Genomic DNA, 19,958 nt, shown 5'->3' on the forward strand with positions numbered 1-19,958 from the left:
CAGGAACTGTCATCTGGGTTGATAGGGCTCTCATAGGGAAATCCACAGCACTGATTCTACAATCAGGCGCTGAGGATGTAGGGATTTGAGGGATAATGAGTTTTGCTTTCACGTCAAATTTCAGAAGAAATATGTGCTTAGAGAAGGAAAGCCCAAAGGAGCCAGTGATTTGTAGTACCAGTTTATTATAAAAAGTATTAGAAAATTCCCAAGTAAAATACTGCTTATTTTCTTGATTGAAGAGCATATGCTCTCTGGTTTATTTAATACACACATTCACCAGAGCTGTAGAAAATTAAATCGAACCTTCAGAAGGTATCGCATACGGACCTGGTTGGGGTTATAGACAATGAATTCATTGTAGTTGAGGGTGTAGCCCTCTGGATTCAGAACTCCTGTGTTCCCAGCTGGTCCCAAGGGCACTGTACTCCCATTCCTGTCAAAGGGAAAAGGCGTGTGAACGGCAGACCCTGTGCACAAGCTGGATCCACAGGACAGGCCTATATGTTCAAACAGAGTCCACGGGGGGTCCCGGCCCTAAGTACTTACAGGGTGATAAAGCCTGACGGACTGGGCGCTATCTTGCCCAGCCCCTTGGTGCTGTGTTTGCCTTGAAGTAATCCTTCTGCCTCAGGATTGGCTCCCAGTAGCTCATTACACTGACCCAGAGCAACCTGGAAAGCAAAAGCTCAGTGAATGTCCATGTCCTCCCAAGAGTGGAAGGAGGGCACCAAAGCCAACAGGAAAAGCCCACCAGCAGGTCTTTGCCCACTGCAGCCGAGGAGCAATGCGATGGGCTTTGCGCTGGGTCCTGTCAGGCTCTCCCCTCCCGACTCCCTTTCTTTGGAGAAACAGGTGCGCAGAATAAACTAGAACCCACCTCTGATAGGAGCAGCAGCCCTGTGTCTTTTAGGCGGGAGGCAAAGCAGTAATTGGCACTCTTGGAAGACATATCAGCAAAGTAGATGCCTTTTCCAAACTGAAATACACAAAGAAAATAAACATCAAGATCTGCTGCCCAGCCCAGTGTGCTAGGAGGCAGCCTCATGCTTGCCCGACTCTGTTTCCATTCCCGCAACAGACCCTCCCCAGGTCCTCTCTGCTCCCCGAATTCTGTTGCAGAGGGAAAAAACCATCTGTGGATTTTTTTCTGGGGAGACGAGGTTATGCTTAGGGAATTAGAGAAAACAGGACGTGCTAAGAAATGGCAGGCACCAGTGAGATGGATTAATTCTTGGAAAGGGGCATCACCTAATCTTAACTTAAAGAGAGTAAGGGGGGGGGGCAGGAGGAGGGCGGTAACTAAGCCCTTTCCATAGGTCTCCTTCCATGGTTCAACTCGTACTCACCATATAGCCTGTGATGGGAGCCTCTGGTGGGGCAATTCGAAGCCCATGGCTCAGGATTCCCACCCAGTTACTCAGCCTGGAGCCATGCCACAGCAGCATCCTAAGGGAAAGCCATTCCAGTCAGTCTGTGCGCTGCGGCCCTCCTGCAAGCAAAGGCCAGGAGCCTACGGGAGCCAGCAGCTGCCTGGCCCCCCTCCTAGATAATTTCCACGGCGGCACTGCAGCCCCGGAGAACAGGGAAGACAGGGAGGCCTTTGGAACCCAGAGTCTGGGGCAGACCTGTTGTCGAGCTCCTCTCGGAAGGCTTCCTTCTCCCCCTCCTTCTCTACTTCAAAAACGTCCAGCAAGGTCATGGTATAGTCGCTGTGTGTGGGCGCGTGCGTGGACTGTAGGTACTGGGAAATCACCTGTGCAAAGCATGGAAGGCGCAGCTGCCGGATTCCGAGAGAGACCAGGCTGAGCTGAGACGCACCAGGGCTTCTGGCATGACTTGGCAGAGCTTTCTGTTCCCAAATGGTTTTACCAGGCACTTAGAACGAGCAGGAGGACCCGAATTCCTAGTGAATAAGTGTCCTATCCATAACACACAAACAAACTTCGACACCGCGACCCTATAGGACAGGGTAGGACTGCCCCTGTGAGTTTCCGAGACTAACGTTTTGTGGGAGTAGGAGGCCTAGTCCATAGTTTGCTGTTGATCAGCAGTCAGAGCAGTGGGGTGGGAGAGGGAATACCAATAGGTGTGACAAAAAGGATCATGTTTGCTTACTTTGAACTCAGAACTTGCATGGTCTAGAGGGCGCAAGTCACAGCGCAGGTTTCTGTAGTGTTGGTCCAGTGGGTGTTCTGGACTTTGCAGCTCTGTTTTCACCAGCTTAATGGCTATTTCAATGTCGCCCAAAGCCTGAAAAGGTGGCACGCAGACTCAATGTGGGAGGAGCCTAGGGCAGGGGACCTCACACCCCCAACCCACTCCCTTCTCACCTCTAGTAGTTGCACCTTTTCCGACAGTTCTTTCTCTGTTCGGATTAGTGGAGGGGTCCGGAGTCTGAGGACGAAGGAATAACCCGTGAGCTCTCACGTGTGTGGCCAAAGGGCACGTGACTAAAAGCAACAGACTGAAAACAAGTCCTCTGGAATAGTCGTGAGAACCTGGGTCTTTCATTGGTAGGAGAGAGGTCTATAAGCAGACTTTAAGTTCCACCCACAGGAACTGACAGTCTGTGTGTACTCCAAGTGAGGTCAGACAACCCAAACAGACTTTGACATCTGGGACGAGGATAGATTTTCTTTTTTCAAGGAATCCTTTTGTAAAAAGGCATATTGCCATCAACGAGGAAAATTTTTGATGTAGTCCTGTCTAGAAGCAGAGGTAGATTTGGGACCGTCATAAAAGTCAGGAGGTTTAAAAAGAAAGACTGAAACTCCATATAGATAACCAACCAAGGTAAAGCGTATTCCATGTTATGAGTTCACAGAAATGGTGTCAAGGTGGTCACAGTTAACCTTGAGGAAAAGGCAACGCGTCAATATGCTTGACTACCAGGTATTAGATTGTTCTCTCCAGAGTCAGTAACTTCCACGTGGTCAGGGGATATGGCTGTAATCAGGCCACGAGAGTGCCTCTCATATTTGCTAGCTGATTAAACAGGATCTCTATAAATTACTCTACTCGAGAAAATAATTTCCTAAGGAATGGAAATATTTAAGGAGTATAGTTGTTGCTGGTTGACTTAGGAGATGGGAAGGTGTGGTACAAAGTGATTGACAGGGCAGCTCAGGTCTTACCCAAAGTCATGTGGGATCCTGGTGTAGAACTCGTTGCATGCTTCAGTGAGAGCTCGCCCCAGCCGGCCAGTGTGAATACAGTCCTCAATCTTCTTTAGAGACCGGTAGCCGGCCTTGATTTGTGCTACTGTCAGCTTTCCTGCAGGCCCAGCCAGAGATCAGACTTCAAATAAGATCCTGTCCTGGAAAGTGCACTTCTATGCCTGCCCAATACAAGACTTTCAAAACAGAACCTCTCCCTCTCCCACAACCTTTCTCCCCCAGCCCCCTTTCCTCAATCCAGTACAGTCCTGCAGGCAATGGACTAGCCCATGAAAGGACCCAGGAAACAGAAGAATGCAGGGCAGAATCTGAAGTCCTACCAAGTGGGGCTTTCTTGATATCATACTTCATCTCTATCATCATCTCTTCCATGGCCTGGACATTACAGATCAACTTTATCAGCTCCTGTACCCGGAGATCTAGCTGAGACTCTGGCTTCAAGCGAGGTTTAAGAGAGTTATCTTCTTTTGTTTCCTCTTCACCCTAATGCCAATAATAAATAGATTGGAAATGATCTACTACAAGCTCCTTGTAAGGACTGGCTCTCTAAGATGAGTACTATTAACATGCTTGCAGGCACTCAGGCACTTCCACTCTCTGTTCCAGTTCCGCCTTCTACGAATTAAAAACTCACAACACTGTCTAAAATTGTTCTCCTAAGACTACAGCTCTTTAAGTACACAGCTGTTGGATCTCAAATCTTCGCAACTGAAAAAGCTAGGATTTCTCCATATTTTTTGTGAGTTTTTACGATTGTTTTCATCATCCGCTGGTGGCGTCTCAATGAAAATTCACTTTTATTTATTTATCTTTTTGCGGTGGTAAATAATCAGAAGCGAAGACAACGTTAAACAAAGTTTGAAAACTTACTATTCCCCTTTCGATCTCTGGAGCACAGTTTCACACTCACGGGGTTGCCATGAGTCAAAATGTACTCGACATCAACGATGCTTTGTTTGCTTGCTCCTTTTTCGATTCACAGTATTAAACATGTAGAAATAGGATCTAAGATTTTGGCGAACTGTAGGAAACAGTAAGGACTGGAGAGCCACCTTTACCCCCCTTGTTCTTACACTCCCTTCAAGACCGTAAAGCTCCTTTTCTTAGGGAAGAAACAGCGATGACTCAGTATTCTGCTCCATTCCGCTCTAGGACCTGATCTGAGCTGAGCCATTCCGCTTGGCTGCCCCCTGGCCAAGGGAACTGAGCTCCCCGGCCCCAGCCCACCCTCCCCAAGGATACAGTTGTTTACCTGAGTACTGGCGGCATAGTCCATCTGTAGCATGTCGTATTTTCCAGGTACCTTCTCAAACTTTGCGCGGTCCTCCCAATTATTTTTTGTTTTGTCAAGGAATCTGTAGGGTCCAACATGGTACGAAAAGTTTACAAAGAAAGCATTACTTACAACTATTTCCTCCCGGCACCCTTGACTTTTTATTTCCCACAACAGAGTTTCTTTACACGTGAACTTTCTAAAATGTTTGGCTTCTCAACTGGGGGCCATAAATAGAAACCTCTGGAGACCAAGGTCGCTGAGGAACTAAAAGAGATAAAAGGACCATTGGCCTCCCTAAGACATAAAACCACTACATTGCTGAGATTTAGGGCAAAAGATCCTTATCCAATCCTGTTCTATGAAGGAAAAACAAACAAACATATTTCCAGAGATTCCATTAAGTTCTTTATCCATAGTACAGTAACAGAGTTTAAAAACTCTAACTAGATATTCGCCACCCCACAGTGGTCTCTGCTTTTCCTAAATTTCTCGGTCATCTGTTGAATATGTTAAGAGTTTTCAGTTTCGAGTCAAGTTCAGGGTTCTGGGTTGATCCAAGTTTGGTATTCCAGTCAACAAGGTTGTAAGACACTACCATTTAGCCCAAATCACATTTATTTGAGAGTTTTCAATCTAGAAGATATATTTGTAAAGGGCGTTTTTTGGTAATAATTACTTAGCACTCACTTTTTCTGAAAGATTTCCTTGGCCTTGGTGAGGTCCCCTGAACAAGCCACCAAGCTGTGCTGCCCAGTTTTCCCAACTGCAAAGAAGAACATGCATCAAAAAAAAAAGAAGAACATGCATCAGATGGTTCTGACCTCAGCCCCGACAGGGTTCCTGTATGTTAGCAAGACAGTTCTCTTAAGGTCTTTCTGCTTAGCATCTGACTAATGGGCAGGAAAGGGAATGAACGTTGATGCAAATTGTCCACTAATTGCTGTGCTCTTTCAACAGCACTAGCAGACCAGTCTCCGGAGAGTTCCCAATCTCCAAGTTCCCAAACTTCCTAATGAGGACGCCTGCCATCTCCCAATTTTCAGAAGCTCAACCTGATTTTTAAGTCCCATCCCAGATGCAGAGCCTCCATGTAACCAACGGAAACCCATGGATCCTTTGGCCTCTCTAGGCCGCCTTTGGCTTTCTGAAGAACAACTCATGAAATCCAATACAAAAGGCAGTACCTCGGCCCCATCTCATCCAAACACTGAAGTTTTTCTGGGCATCATCTTCCAACAGCTGAATCAGATAATATTTGTTGTTGTTGAACTGGAGATTGGTCTAAGATGAGAGAGAGAAGTAAACATAAAAAGGGGAGAGGCATGCAAATGGCAGCCACCTACACAGATTGCTCCTTGGTCAGGGGGCCAGTCATTTCTGTAAAGAAAAAAGCACAGGCGAGAAAAGTAGATTTCCTTCAAGGGAGAAGATCTAAAGAAGGAGTCAAAGCCACTACGGCCAAACCCACTGCTATCGAGTGGCTTCCGGCTGACATCGAGCCTCTGGCATCCTCGGCCCTGTAGGGTTTCCAGGCTAGAGTCTTCACTGGGCCAGACTGCTGGCAGGCTCAAACTGCTAACCTTGTGGTTGGCATCTAAGTACTTAACCCTGCACCACCAGGGTTCTTTAAGGCAGAAACAGAATTTATAGGTTAGACTTTGGGCTCCTAAACATTTAAGTGGGGAGGGAGGGAGGGGGGGGAAAGAGCAGCCGAAGGGCTCAAGTAGACGGCAAATGTTTTGAGAATGATGATGGCAACAAATGTACATATGTGCTTGACACAATGGATGGATGTATGGATTGTATGAGCCCCCAATAAAATGATTTATATTAAAAAAAATTTAAGTGGGAGTCAGGAAGCCTCCTAAGACCCTCTCTCAGACTCAAATATCTTGAAGTGGCTGCTCCTGTTTTCATATTTTTGCCTTAGCTTCCTCCATTGACATCTCCTAGGCATCTGTATTCTCTAGCTCCCAGTTCACTCCCAGCGATCATTTCCTAATGGAAAACAATTTTGATGCCCAGAGGTCCATGACAATCATACCTGTATTTCGATGACTTTCTCTTTGACAAGTCTACTCCTCATTCTGGTTTGTTAGCTGTAGCAATCTGACAATGAGCTGAGAGCAACACTGGGTTAGGAGGGGACTCGGGGTAGGGAAGGGACCACGGACACACACCTTTATCCCCTACCTAACCTGACCTGACTGGAGACAAAAGGAATGTGACAGACCCCACCTAATCCGTAATAAAGTTTTTATTAAAACAAAGTGAATGGGACCAGTATCCATAAAGAGGTTAACAAGAACTCAAAGTGAAGAGTAGAAGTCTAGGACAAGATCAAGCCCAGTAGTAGGTTAACAGTAAGCACAGAATGCTTGAGTTTAATTGGTCTTATTTACTAATCTGTGGTGGATAATTTCACCTGGTGATGAGTAGGTATGCACAATTAAGCCCCTGCACATCGTGATGGGCTCTGGGGGCCCTGGCCAGTCCTCTGGTGTTCACATGATAATAGTCATAGGGTTTTAGAACAAAACACGGGGCCATAAGAGCCTTTCAATCAGTTCATTATGTACACATATGCAAATATATGTATACATTTTTATATACACACATATGTATATTTTTTCCACTCATGATAATTTAGGGGTAAGAAACATAGAAAGGAACATTAAGGAACTGTTAAAATTTAATCATTAAATTACAATGTGTTTGGGGAGGGAGGGGGAAAAAAAAGAGGACCTGATTGCAAAGGGCTTAAGGGGAGTGCAAATGCTTTGAGAGTGATTAGGACAAAGAAAGTACGGATGTGCTTTATACAATTGATGTATGTATATGTGTGGATTGTGATAAGAGTTGTATGAGCCCCTAATAAAATATAAAAAAAGAAAGAAAAAAAATTACAATGTGTTAGAAAAAACAAGAAATAAAATATGAAGAATATCCAGGAAACACATTAATGAGGGCAAAGATTTTATCTACTGAAAACAAAATTCAATAAAGAGAAAAGGGTTTCTTAAAAAGAAATGGAGAAATTAAGCAGCAAAATATGAAACTGCAATAAGGACAAAATTCACATTTGGAAAATATTAGCAATTCAGATAACAAACAAAAGTATACTCTCCACATTAGATATAGTGTCTTAAAATAAGTATGAAAAGGACCAAAACGATCTATTAGGAAATGCACAAAAGGGCTTCCATGGTTTTCCAAAGACATGACACCTTTAAAGAGATCTACTCTCAAAGAAGAATCCACTATCAGGGAGCAGGTTCTAGGGCTGAGAAATGGAATGGTAACCACTCGCGGTGATAAGGGGCTTCAGCATTAAAAACCTGGGTATTGGTCTTGAATTATCAACAATAATTATAGAAAAGCAAGTCCTATAACTAGCACAGCTCCCCCCCTTACCTGATTCAGCATGACATCATAGACATCATTCCCTTCACAGTATACATGGGCCTGCAGAGAGGAGAAAAAAAGACAGTACAGCCCCAGTCCCCGATCCTAAGAGGGGCTCTGAATTTCCTTCTGCCTCAGAACCACCAGTAGGCACCCATACCCTCTCCCGAGAGCGAAATCACACACATGTACTTGGAGACCTAACTCTAACAAGTACGGAACCATGCGGCTCTTTCTAATTACTGAAGTGCAAAGGATCCTGACTCAGAGGCAGCCTTCCTTCTGTGTTCAAGTCCCTTCCCTTCCTCAGGGATGCACCTCGTTGCAGGAAACAAAGAGACACATTCTCCTTGAGGAGTGATAGGTAGTATCTTCTAAGAGAATGAGGTGTAGAAGGCTGAACACAAGTCTACGTGGAAGCCGTGACACTCCCATCCCCCCAGGCCTCGGAGAAAATGCACCACTGGGGATATTTTCGTAGAGGACAATGACTAAAATGAAGACTCGCAATGACCCAGATAAGAACCCGTGACAAAAGATGCCTGTGCACTGAGAGATCAAAGGAACCAGGAACAGCTCTACCGTCACTCACCTTCCCCACCTTGACTGTGCACTCCGGGTCTACGGGAGCTTTTCCTTTTAACAGCAAGGTCTTCACCGAGTCTGAGGAAACACAGGTATGTACTGTAGCCACTTGGAAGGGAATCAAGTGTGGCTGACAGGGTTAAACAGGAAAAATAAAAACCAGATTCTGATTCCTGTCAACCCCTACAGGGTTTTCAGTGGTTGATTTTTTCTGAAGGAGACCACCAAGCCTTTCTTCTGAGGCACATTTGAACTCAAACTTAAAAAGCCACTTTGTTAGTAGCTGGCCACATTAACCATTTGCACCACCCAGAGTGCACTCCTCATTAGCTAGAGGTCTGTCAATAATCAATTATGCCCAACACAAGCAATCCTGATGGTCTCCCAAGGTTACCAATCCTTCTCAGAAAAATGAAATAGGAGAAATTAATTATATCCTCAAAACATATGAGTTGAAAGAACAACATATACTCTCCTTCCCCGGAAACTCTCTTGCTGGTCCTTGTCCCCCCGGCCTAGATGGGAAGCTGACCTTGCGTGTCTTCTGTCCGGTCAAAACTGGTAGCCTCTCCTTTGGCCTCAGCCTCCTTTTTCACCCCTTGCTCCAGGCCTCTTCGAGTTTTCTTGGCAGAAGGCGAGTCCTCCGAAGCTGTGTTGCCATTATTAACTCTCCTAGTTCCATTTACTGCCGCAGAAGCTGACGAAAGAAGAAGGGGCAAAGGAGTCAAAGTGCACACTGAGTAGGATCCTACTTTCAAAAACCATTGTCTTTTTTTTATTACTTAGTTGGGATTGAATACATGTATCACATCATTCCAAATTTCAATCACGACAAGAATGCACAATTGCTACCACCATCAGTTTCCACGCATTCTCTTTCTACATGCCTCCTTGACATGGTCTCTTTTACCCCACCGCCACCACTGTACCCCCTCCTGCTGAACTCTTTATGCTTCTTGCTGTCCCTCTAGGGTCATCGATCCTGGGTTTCCTACTGAAAACCGGAAACGTCTGTAACACAGCTTCAAGAGGCTGACCTCTATAAACAGAACAACACTTCTGAGACACACTCTAATATGAACAAACAAAAACCGAAGAAAACAGGGTACACTGAAAATAAAGAAAATCTTGGAAACCAGATCAGATCTAGCCCTCATTACAGGGGGATCTGCCGACAAAGTTTTAATGGTTCAGGTCAGATTTATGCCTTTGATTTTCTGTACTCCTCTCCCAAGCACTCTAAAACATCATCTTTTAAAGAAGTGGTTTAAGATGGTTTTGCAAAAGTTCCTAGAGAAAGAAATGATCCTTGCCACACCCCTGCTCCAATGTGGGGAAACTCAGTAAGAAATGAAATGAAAAGGAGCCGCAGGCCTTTCAGTTCACCATCCTGTGCCTTCAAACATAGAAACAAACATGCCTATTGCTTCTCGGCCTTTTGGCAAAGATCAGGTGTAACAAACATGCCTTTGCAGACCTGAAGGTATCACCAGAGCCAACCCAATATTAAAGTCAATATGGCTCTGGATTTAGTTTTCTTTTCTATTAAATACTTTTATTGGGGGCTCTTAAATCTCGTATCACAACCCATACATTCATGCCAGATTCAGTTTTCAGTACAGTCTGCTTATCTTTTCAGCATACTGTGTCCCCCGTGACAAGCATCTAGCGGTCATACCCCAACTACTTGTCTGTATGGGATAACCAAGCAAGCAACCAACCAACACACGTGACCCTGTGGTTTCCATCTGTTTTACAGCCCAGGTTTGCCTTTTTCGACCCGGAGAAGTCGAAACAAGTAATTTGATCTCTTTGCACCTCAGTTACTCCCACCTAACGTCCAGAGGATGGTGAAAATAGTACACACATAGGGTGGACCTGTGCAACGCAGGACACAATCCAAGGAGGGCATTATATTCTAAGAGTTATAACACCTCTGAAGTTAGCATGCATCTTACAATAAGCGTCGGGGTACCCGAGCCCCAACAGTCAAATGGGTTCTTAGGAGCCACTTGGCTATTGAAAAAAGAAGACAGATAGACAGACAGCGGGGCACAGGACCAAAAGAGTGCATGCATTTCCCAATGGGAATAAATAACGGGGCTTACAGGGCTTTTAAAAGGCATACACGTCATATACAGCGAACACACAGAACTACATAATCTATGGGTAAGCGGGTCACATAATAAGCCGGCAACGAAGTGAGTCCTCGTCCTGACCTCGGGCGCGCCTGAGTTTATTCCATGGATGACTACGGTACTTAGTGCTTGCTGCAGGCCCACACGACCTTGTCCACGTTCCTGCGATCCCCAAAGCCTAAAAACCGCACAGTAGCTTCCAGGGCGCCGTCAAAATTCATCTGCCAGTCCGTGAAGGCGGGTCAGGGGCGCCTTAACGGGGTACGGTGGAAGCCGACAGCCCCGTGCCTTTCCTCAAGCCCGCCCCGCTCCCGCCACGGCGTCGCCCCACAAGGAGCTCCCAACCTCGCGGGGCGCTCCCGCGGGTCCCGCGCCGCCGAGCCGCCATGAAGCCGGAGAGCTGACGCCGCCAAGCCGCCCTCAGGAGCCACCCGCCCAGACAGCGGGCGGGAAAACAGTGCGCGTGCGCGCTGGGCAGAGTTCCTCTCTCCCTCCCCCAAGACGTAAAGGCACGTCTCCGGGAAGTTCCGTCCTATTTGCATGTCGCTGTGCAGTGTGGGAAGTCACCCTGACCTTGAAATGTAGTTGCTTCCTGGATTCTTATAAGCGCGCAGTGCCAATCTCTTAGCCTGTAGGGCGGAGGGAAGCTCATCGGTGGGGCCACGCGCTGAGTGCTCCGTCACTCTACCCCTGTCCCTTGGGAAGGTCTGAGACTAGGGCCAGCAGCGGCCCTAACAGGGCCCTCCCTGAGCCGCGGGGAGGTGAGTTCCCAGAGAACGGGGCTCCGCGCGGGGGCGGACTGGGCAGGAGAAGCCGGGGACCCCGCCCTCGGGAGGGGCCCGGCGGATGCCTCCTTCGCCGGAGCTTGGAACAGACTCACGGCCGGCCAAGTGAGTTCAATGGCTGAGGTGGGGCACCCGCGCCGGGGCCCCATAACCCAATTCAGACTACTCTCCCCCGTCCTCTTTTTAACTCCTTAATTCTGACTACAACTGCCCCTACGATTTTATTGGGAGGGAATGAGAAAAATCGAGTTACTAGTCGAGACACTGAAGCATGCTATGCCAATTAATGACAGGGAATACTTGAAGAACATTAATTTTAGGTCAAGAGTTCTGAAGTGTTTGGGGTGCTTACTGATCGTAAGAAGTAGGGGGTCGGTGCACTTGTCATTCCTGATCGGACACTGACTGTCGTTCTACATTTTTTTAATCAGCCCAGCGGGTAACTTGGCCTTCAGACAACCCAGAAGAAATGAGGATTGCATTCTCGCATCTATGACAAGGCCTTTCTAAGTGGTTCCTTTACTTTCTAAATAATCTAGCGCCCACCTAGACACAGCACCTTCTAAATTAAATATTATCAACTAAAACCCAGCAAGCAACACATTAAAATCATGTAATAGAAACAGGAAGATTTTACTCCAAGTAAAGAAAGACGGTTCAAAATTAGTAAATTCATTACTTCATCAAGTTTATTGGACACTTTTGCTAGAAATATAATCATTTATTCAAAATAGACATAGTTCATGTCTCCCTGGAGCTTATAGTCCAATTGAGGACAGACAATAATTCAGCTTCAGTGGGGAATTTTACCAGGCATTTAGAGAAGAAATTTTTTTTTTGGGGGGGGGGTTATAAATATTTTTTTTTAATTTATTTTAACAATTTATTGGGGCTCATACAATTCTTTTCACAGTTCATACATATACATACATCAATTGTATAAAACACATCTGTACAGTCTTTGCCCTAATCATTTTTTTCTCTTTTCTTCTTTTACATTTTATTAGGGACTCATACAACTCTTACCACAATCCATACATATACATACATAAATTGTGTAAAGCACATCCATACATTCCCTGCCCCAATCATTCTCAAGGCATTTGCTCTCCACTTAAGCCCCTTGCATCAGGTCCTCTTTTTTTTTTCCCCCTCCCTCCCCATTCCCCCCTCCCTCATATGCCCTTGGTAATTTATACATCGTTATGTTGTCATATCTTGCCCTATCCGGAGTCTCCCTTCCCCCCTTCTCTGCTGTCCCTCTCCCAGGGAAGAGGTCACATGTGGATCCTTGTAATCAGTTCCCCCTTTCCAACCCACTCACCCTCCACTCTCCCAGCATCGTCCCTCACACCCTTGGTCCTGAAGGTATCATCCACTCTGGATTCCCTGTACCTCCAACCCTCATATGTACCAGTGTACAGCCTCTGTCCTATCCAGCCCTGCAAGGTAGAATTTGGATCATGGTAGTTGGGGGGAGGAAGCATCCAGGATCTGGGGGAAAGCTGTGTTCTTCATCGGTACTACCTCGCACCCTAATTAACCCATCTCCTCTCCTAAACCCCTCTATGAGGGGATCTCCATTGGCCGACACTTGGGCCTTGGGTCTCCACTCTGCACTTCCCCCTTCATTTAATATGATATATATATATACATATACATATACATACATACATATATACATATACACATATATACACATACACACACTTATATCTTTTTTTTTTGCATGATGCCTTATACCTGGTCCCTTGGGCACCTCGTGATCGCACTGGCCGGTGTGCTTCTTCCATGTGGGCTTATTTGCTTCTGAGCTAGATGGCCGCTTGTTCACCTTCAAGCCTTTAAGACCCCAGACACTATCTCTTTTGATAGCCGGGCACCATCAGCTTTCTTCACCACATTTGCTTATGCACCCATTTGTCTTCAGCGATCCTATCATGGAGGTGTGCAGTCAATGATATGATTTTTTGTTCTTTGATGCCTGGTAACTGATCCCTTTGGGACCACTCGATCACACAGGCTGGTGTGTTCTTCCATGTGGACTTTGTTGCTTCTGAGCTAGATGGCCGCTTGTTTATCTTCAAGCCTTTAAGACCCCAGTCACTATCTCTTTTGATAGCCGGGCACCATCAGCTTTCTTCACCACATTTACTTGTTCACCCACTTTGGCGCCAGCCGTTGTGTCGGGAGAGTGAGCATCATAGAGTTCCAATTTAATAAAAGAAGGTATTCATGCATTGAGGGAGTGTTTGAGTAGAGGCCCAAGGTCCTTCCGCCACCTTAATACTTGACCTATAAATATAGACACATAGATCTATTTCCCCATCCTCCTATATATATTTGCATGTACATGTCTTTGTCTAGACCTCCATGAATGCCCTTTGACTCCTAGCTCTTTCCTCCATCTCCCTTGACTTTCCTCCTGCCCTACTACCATGCTTCATCGCCACCTGGGCTAGAGTATACCTCTTCTCTAAGCAACCTTACCCTTGATCATTTCCCACCAGGTCTGCCACTCCCCCTTCTCTACCATTTGGGGTCCCATGTTTTTCCCTTGTCCCTGGGTTTGTTAACACCACTTCCTTACCCCCCCAACCCCCCCACCCCAAGTCCCCCCAGAACTGTCGGTCCCGTTGTTTTTCCTCCAGATAGTTCATCCAGCCTGTCCTATTCAGACAGACCTGTGGAGTCACTAACATGCACGAAAACAAGACAGAGGAAAACAAAGCAACAGTATACAACCAGACAACAAAACAACAAAAACAAACCACTGACAAAGAACAGAACAAAACAGTTCACAAGAGAAAAGCTTGTAGTTAGTTCAGGGGAGAAGAAATTTTACCAATCTGCCATAATCTTTCTGAAAGCAAAGAAAGAAAGAATATTCTCCTATTCAAACATATAAAGCAAACATAACTTTGCCTGAACCAGTCAAAGATATTTCAAGAAAAGAAAATTACAAGCCAACATTACGTATAAATGTGGATGCAAGGAGGGAGGGGGGAAAAAAAAAGAGGACCTGATGCAGAGGGCTTAAGTGGAGAGCAAATGCTTTGAGAGCGATTAGGGCAAAGAATGTACGGATGTGCTTTATACAATTGATGTATGTATATGTGTGGATTGTGATAAGAGTTGTATGAGCCCCTAATAAAATGTAAAAAAGGAAAAAAATGTGGATGCAAAAATGTGGATGCAACAGCATACTAACAAAAGAACACTAACATAATCTAACAATATAATGGGTTGGTTCAACATTAGTAAATGCATCTATATAATACACTACATCAATTACTCACTGCCATCAAATCTATTCTGACTATAATGACCCTATAGGACAGAGTAGAACTATTCCTGTGGGTTTCTCAGACTATTTTATAGGAGTAGAAAGCCTCAACTTTCTCCCACAGAGAGGCTGATGGTTTTGAACTGCTGACCTCATGGTTAGCAGCATATACCCACTATGCTATCAGGGCTCTTCACATCATTAGAATAAAGGAAAAACAATCATTTCTCTGGATGCCAAAAAAGCATCAGGTAAGCCTGTTAGGCAGCAGGACAGGGACAGGGGTTTGTCCCTGTCCATGCCTAAAGGCCCCCTACAGGAGGTTGGAAGAAAATCAGGTGAGCCCTGAGCCAGCCATAAAGACTAACTGGGCGCCCAAACTAGGCCCAGGTGGGCTTAATTCAGCCAATGGGGTCAACCAATACCTTTGACCACGCCTCCCTACCCCGCTGTGCCAGGTGTTGCCTTCTCTCTGGCCTCAGGCTACCACGTGTGGGTGTGAGTCCCTTGGGGTTGCCGGTGTTCAGTGACTATAAAACCTGAAACTTCTTCTGTCCTTTATAAAAACTCATTTGGATCAATAACCAGGCCTCGGCGTGAATTCCTTCTGCAAAGTCGAGTTATTTCCCACCAGAGAAAGCTAACATCGCCACCCTTGGACTTGAGGCCCCCTGGAGCTAGAGGAGCCACGTGGAGATCCATGCCTATGCTGAGAACCGCCACTGGTTCCACAAGACTTTCCACCACTGGCCTGTGATCTTCCTGTATTCGGCATCATTGCATGTGTTGCGTGAGTCTGAAGAGGAATTTATAGACTGGTATCGGACATATGGGCTAATATCAGACTTAGGGTCTTGAACTGGACTGGGCTAGGATGCTCTCTTAATATACAATTACTCTTGATATAAAGTTCTTTCATATATGCACATGAGTGTTTCTGGAGTTGTTTCTCTAGTCAACCGAAACTGACACAGTTCATAATCTGGAAACTCTCCAGATACCTGCTGGCATTTGAAATACTAGTGACCTAGCATCCAGAATCACAGCAACATACAGGTCACAACAATACGACAACCTGACAGAAAAGAACTACCACATGACCCAGCAATTTCACCCTTAGACATAAACTAAAATGTCTTGAAAGTAGAGACTCAGAGACGTGTGCAGCAATATGCACTGCAGCACTATTCATAATAGGCAAATGACGGAAGCCACCTAAATGTCCATCAACAGAGAAACAAAAAGTGATACAGGCATTCAATGAAATATGACTCAGCCAGTAGGAAAAATGAAGTCTTGATATACGCCACAGAATGGAAGAATCTAGAAGTCATTAAATTGAGTGAAATAAATCAATCACAAAAGGCAAAGATTGTCCACAAAAAGGGCAATAGGCATATAAATTTACTTATATCAAAAGACAAGTTAAGGCCAATACATGGAGAATGAAGCTGATTAGTGGTTACCAGGGGCAGGAGAAATGAGGAAAAAGGAGTTAACGGTGATGGAAAAGTTGCATTAAGAGTGGGTTGCGGATGCACAGCTGCTTATTGTGATAGCTGTCAGGAAGTTTACACTTGAAAAACATTGAATTAGCAAAAGTTGTTTGATAGTGTTACTCATAAATATTGGGCCTTTGTCCTGGATAGATCACAATAATTCTAAAGGGGAACAGAGAGACTAATGAAATTCTCATTAGAGGCTAGCCTCAGAGCAGCTGTCCACCAACTTGACTGTTGGTGGGTGCTCAAGCTCCTACAATTGCCACAAGATAATGTGTACTTTTCTCCACAAATAGCATTTTCTTCTAGTTTTCTCTATAAATACCAATGACAGGTTACATGCAGATGGGCTACAATTCAGATCATAAAGGGTAGGTCACACAAGAGACACCAGGCACCAAATGTTTCAGAAGGACTCTATAGACTACTACTTTGACATTACATTTTCAACGGATTATTCCTTGTCAACTGTACAGAATGACAGAGAAGGCTGGAGGGTAAACTCGACTCTTAGCCCGGTGCAAGTGGCGATCAACATTCCAGGCTCTGGCTGTTTCGTGCTAAGTGTGGCTCGAAATATTCCTCTCCGAGCCACTCAGGCTCCAGATTTTTCATTTCACTCAATCGGCATTGAGGACTCTGCAGATTTCAACATCCAGACCTCAATGGACCCAGGATCTAATGATTTCCATCATGTATCTTTTCAGAAATACTCTGGTGAGCTCTTCCTTTTCAAATGTCAAAATACATAGAATTTGTGCACCTATGTTTTTATATGATGTATGTTGGTAGTCAAAGCTCTTTATGAATGTTTTTCTCCCTTAGTGATTCAAGAGAGCCCTGTACTCATCCTTCTGAGGTTCCAAAAGGATTGGTTGCACCTCTCTCGTGGGAAACGAAAATACATATTGCTCCCTCTGCTACTGTTATAAATAAAGAATGACCAGTGACCATAGGAACTAGTCCTGGTGGTGTCATGAGATGCTCACAGATAGGTCAGTGGCTCAGGGTCCCAACACACCTGGTTAGTTACTTAATTTCGTGTCAACTTGAGGGTATTCTGAGTGAAGGGATGGAGTCTAGTCTGTCAGTCAGGTCATAGCCAATGATTCCTCTGTGTGGGCGTGGCCTTCTCATGAAGATTCTGGGAACTTCCTCTCTTCTTCCCCGAGACTGGATGCACTCTCTACTTCACATCCTTGTTAACAAGCCACAAGGAGCTACGCTGATGGCAGCCAGAGCCCTGGAGATGCTTCCACTGCCATTGGATCCACAAGAGTTTTCACCCACTGGCCTGTGATCTTTCTGCATTTGGCATCATTGCATGTGCTGCGTGAGCCTAAAAGGAACTTATGGGCTAGTATTGGACTTGATCTGGACTGGACTGGAATATTTTCTTAATATAAAATTACTCTTTGATATAAAGCTCTCTCACACACTGATGAGTGTCTCTGGATTTGTTTCTCTAATCAACCTGGACTAACACACCAGCCCTTATGCAGGGCAGGAGTCGGAAACCCTAAGGGGCTGGTCTTCTCTGTCCTGTAGGGTCACTGTGGGTTGGGACTGACTCCCTGGCAGTGAGTTGGGTTTGGTTTTACATGAAAGTGAGGGTACCTGGTGGTGTTGTGGTTTAAATATTGGACTTACAAGCACGGAGTCAACCCCATTAGCTCTTTGGGAGAAAGAAAGAAGAGATTATCTACTTCTATCAAGAGTTTTCCATTGTCCTATAGCAGTTGTTCTCAACTTTCCTGATGCTAATGCCGCTACCCCTTGATACAGTTCCTCATGTGGTGGTGACCCCAACCATAACATTATTTTCGTTGCTACTTCATAGCTGTCAGTTTGCTTCTGTTATGAGCTGTAAATATCTGATTTGCAGGATGTATTAGGTGGCCCTGTGAAAAGGTCGTTGGACCCTCAAAGGGGTGGAGACCCACAGGTTGAGAACCACTGTCCTGTAGGGTTGCTGGAGCCAGTAGTCAAGAGATCAAAAGATGAGTTACATTGGGTAAATCTGCTGCACAAGACCACTTTGGAGTGTGGAAAGGCAAGGATGTTACTTTGAGGACTAAGGTGTATCTGACCAAAATCATGGTGTCTTCCATTGTCTTGTATGCATGTGAAAGTTGGAACATTGACGAAAGAAGACTGAAGAATTGGTGCATTTGAATTGTGGTGCTGGAGAGGAGTATTGCAAGTACCATGGGCTGCTAAAAAGACAATCTGAAGAAGTACAATCAGAGTGCTCCTTAGAGGCAAGAATAGTAGGACTGAGTCACATACTCTGGACATGTCAGGAGAGACCAGTCCCTGGAGAATGACATCATGCTCTGTAAAGTAGTGGGACAGTGAAGGAGGAAAGGTTCTCAAGGAGATAGACGGACACAGTGACTGCAACTGTGGGTTCAAGAATAGGACCAGTTGTGAGGTTGTCACAAGACCCGGCAGTGTCTTGTTCTGTTGCGCATGTTGTGCATAAGGTCACTATGAGTCAGAAGTGACTTGACACATAACAACAACAGCAATAATAACATAGGACAATGTTAGAGGGGCAGGAACTGATTGGTCTTCTCCTCTCCCCATCTTAATAAACTGACCTGGACGACGATGAGGCCTCCTTGGTTGAAGTGGATTTTCGGATACACAAATAAGCAGGTGGTACATGGCTCATCAGCACCAGGCAGGCTCATAACTTTGTTGCTTGGGAGACCAGAGTAGACAATTACTTTACCTGAGAACAGAAGCCTGCCATTATTCTCATCGTTGTGATTCTTATAGTGGTGTTATTGATGTGATCTCATACAATATGTGACCTCATCCTTTTATTTTATTTATTTTTGACCTCGCCCTTTTATGACTGACTGACTACTACTTTTGTAGTAGACTACAGCATGACTTTCTACTCCAATAAAGAGTTGTAGTCTCAGAAACTCACAGGGGCAGTTTTACCCAGTCCTACAGAGTTGCTATGAGTTGGCATTGACTCAATGGCAGTGAGTTTTGGTTATAACTTCACTTAGCATAATGGTATCCAGGCTGATCCATTATCCTGAAGTGTTCTTTTAATTTCATCAGTTTTTTTCGGGATGCATAGTATTCTATTGTGTGTATGTGTGGGAAACAGAAGTATTTCTACTAAGTTGTCTCCCCCAAATATATGCCAAACTTATGTAGCTGCTTGCTACACATGGCGAATGACTGTACACTTGGAGGTCAACAGAAGTAGGTCAGGGGTTATTCTCCCTAAGGGTTATGAGCCATCCAGAGCAAGCAGTCAGCACTGTTTATCCCACAACAAGTAGGTCCCACTCCCTTCTGATAAGGATAGTAGTTGACTTTCCTTTTAGGATACCCCAGAGAGATCAAGCCCACCCAAGGGTGACCAAGGTAAGGCCACCATCTTGAATCAAGGGTCCACCCATCTTGTCACATGTATACCTCTAGTCCCTCCCATTCCTATGGGCACACCCCTAGCTCATCCCCTTCCTGTTACACTATCATACATGCTGCCATGCCTATCATACGTCTCCTTCCTATGATGTGTATGCCTACTGTACTACCCCTTCCTGTGACCTATGGTTACCTGCAATCACACTCCTCTAAGTAGTTATAACCCTTGGTTAGCAATAAAGTTTGGGTCTCCAGGTCTCCCCACGAGGACCACCAAGCAGGGCTGAGGTGAGCATGCTACTATGAATTATGTCTGACTCCATTACTTCAGTCTCTCCTTTATCTCTCATGCTCTCTATGACTTTACTGTAATCTTATTATCGTTGTATAATTTCACCTACTGGAC

General features: G+C 45.2%; 1 protein-coding gene across 1 annotated transcript; it reads right to left on the bottom strand.

Annotated features, from left to right (window-relative positions):
* Positions 1 to 177: 177 nt before the first annotated feature.
* On the bottom strand, positions 178 to 11,073 carry PARP2 (poly(ADP-ribose) polymerase 2). The gene is made up of 16 exons (XM_075531479.1): positions 10,929 to 11,073; positions 8,978 to 9,142; positions 8,453 to 8,523; positions 7,870 to 7,920; positions 5,640 to 5,736; positions 5,143 to 5,218; positions 4,432 to 4,534; positions 3,500 to 3,662; positions 3,138 to 3,276; positions 2,334 to 2,397; positions 2,119 to 2,253; positions 1,629 to 1,756; positions 1,350 to 1,449; positions 881 to 979; positions 550 to 674; positions 178 to 436 (listed from the first exon to the last, which is right to left on the bottom strand). Exons 1-16 carry the CDS (start codon positions 10,969 to 10,971, stop codon positions 277 to 279), a joined length of 1,719 nt encoding a protein of 572 aa, XP_075387594.1. The 5' UTR covers positions 10,972 to 11,073; the 3' UTR covers positions 178 to 276.
* Positions 11,074 to 19,958: the final 8,885 nt, after the last annotated feature.

This window comes from Tenrec ecaudatus, chromosome 14, assembly GCF_050624435.1.
Source record: "Tenrec ecaudatus isolate mTenEca1 chromosome 14, mTenEca1.hap1, whole genome shotgun sequence".
NCBI classification, from domain to species: Eukaryota; Metazoa; Chordata; class Mammalia; order Afrosoricida; family Tenrecidae; genus Tenrec; species Tenrec ecaudatus.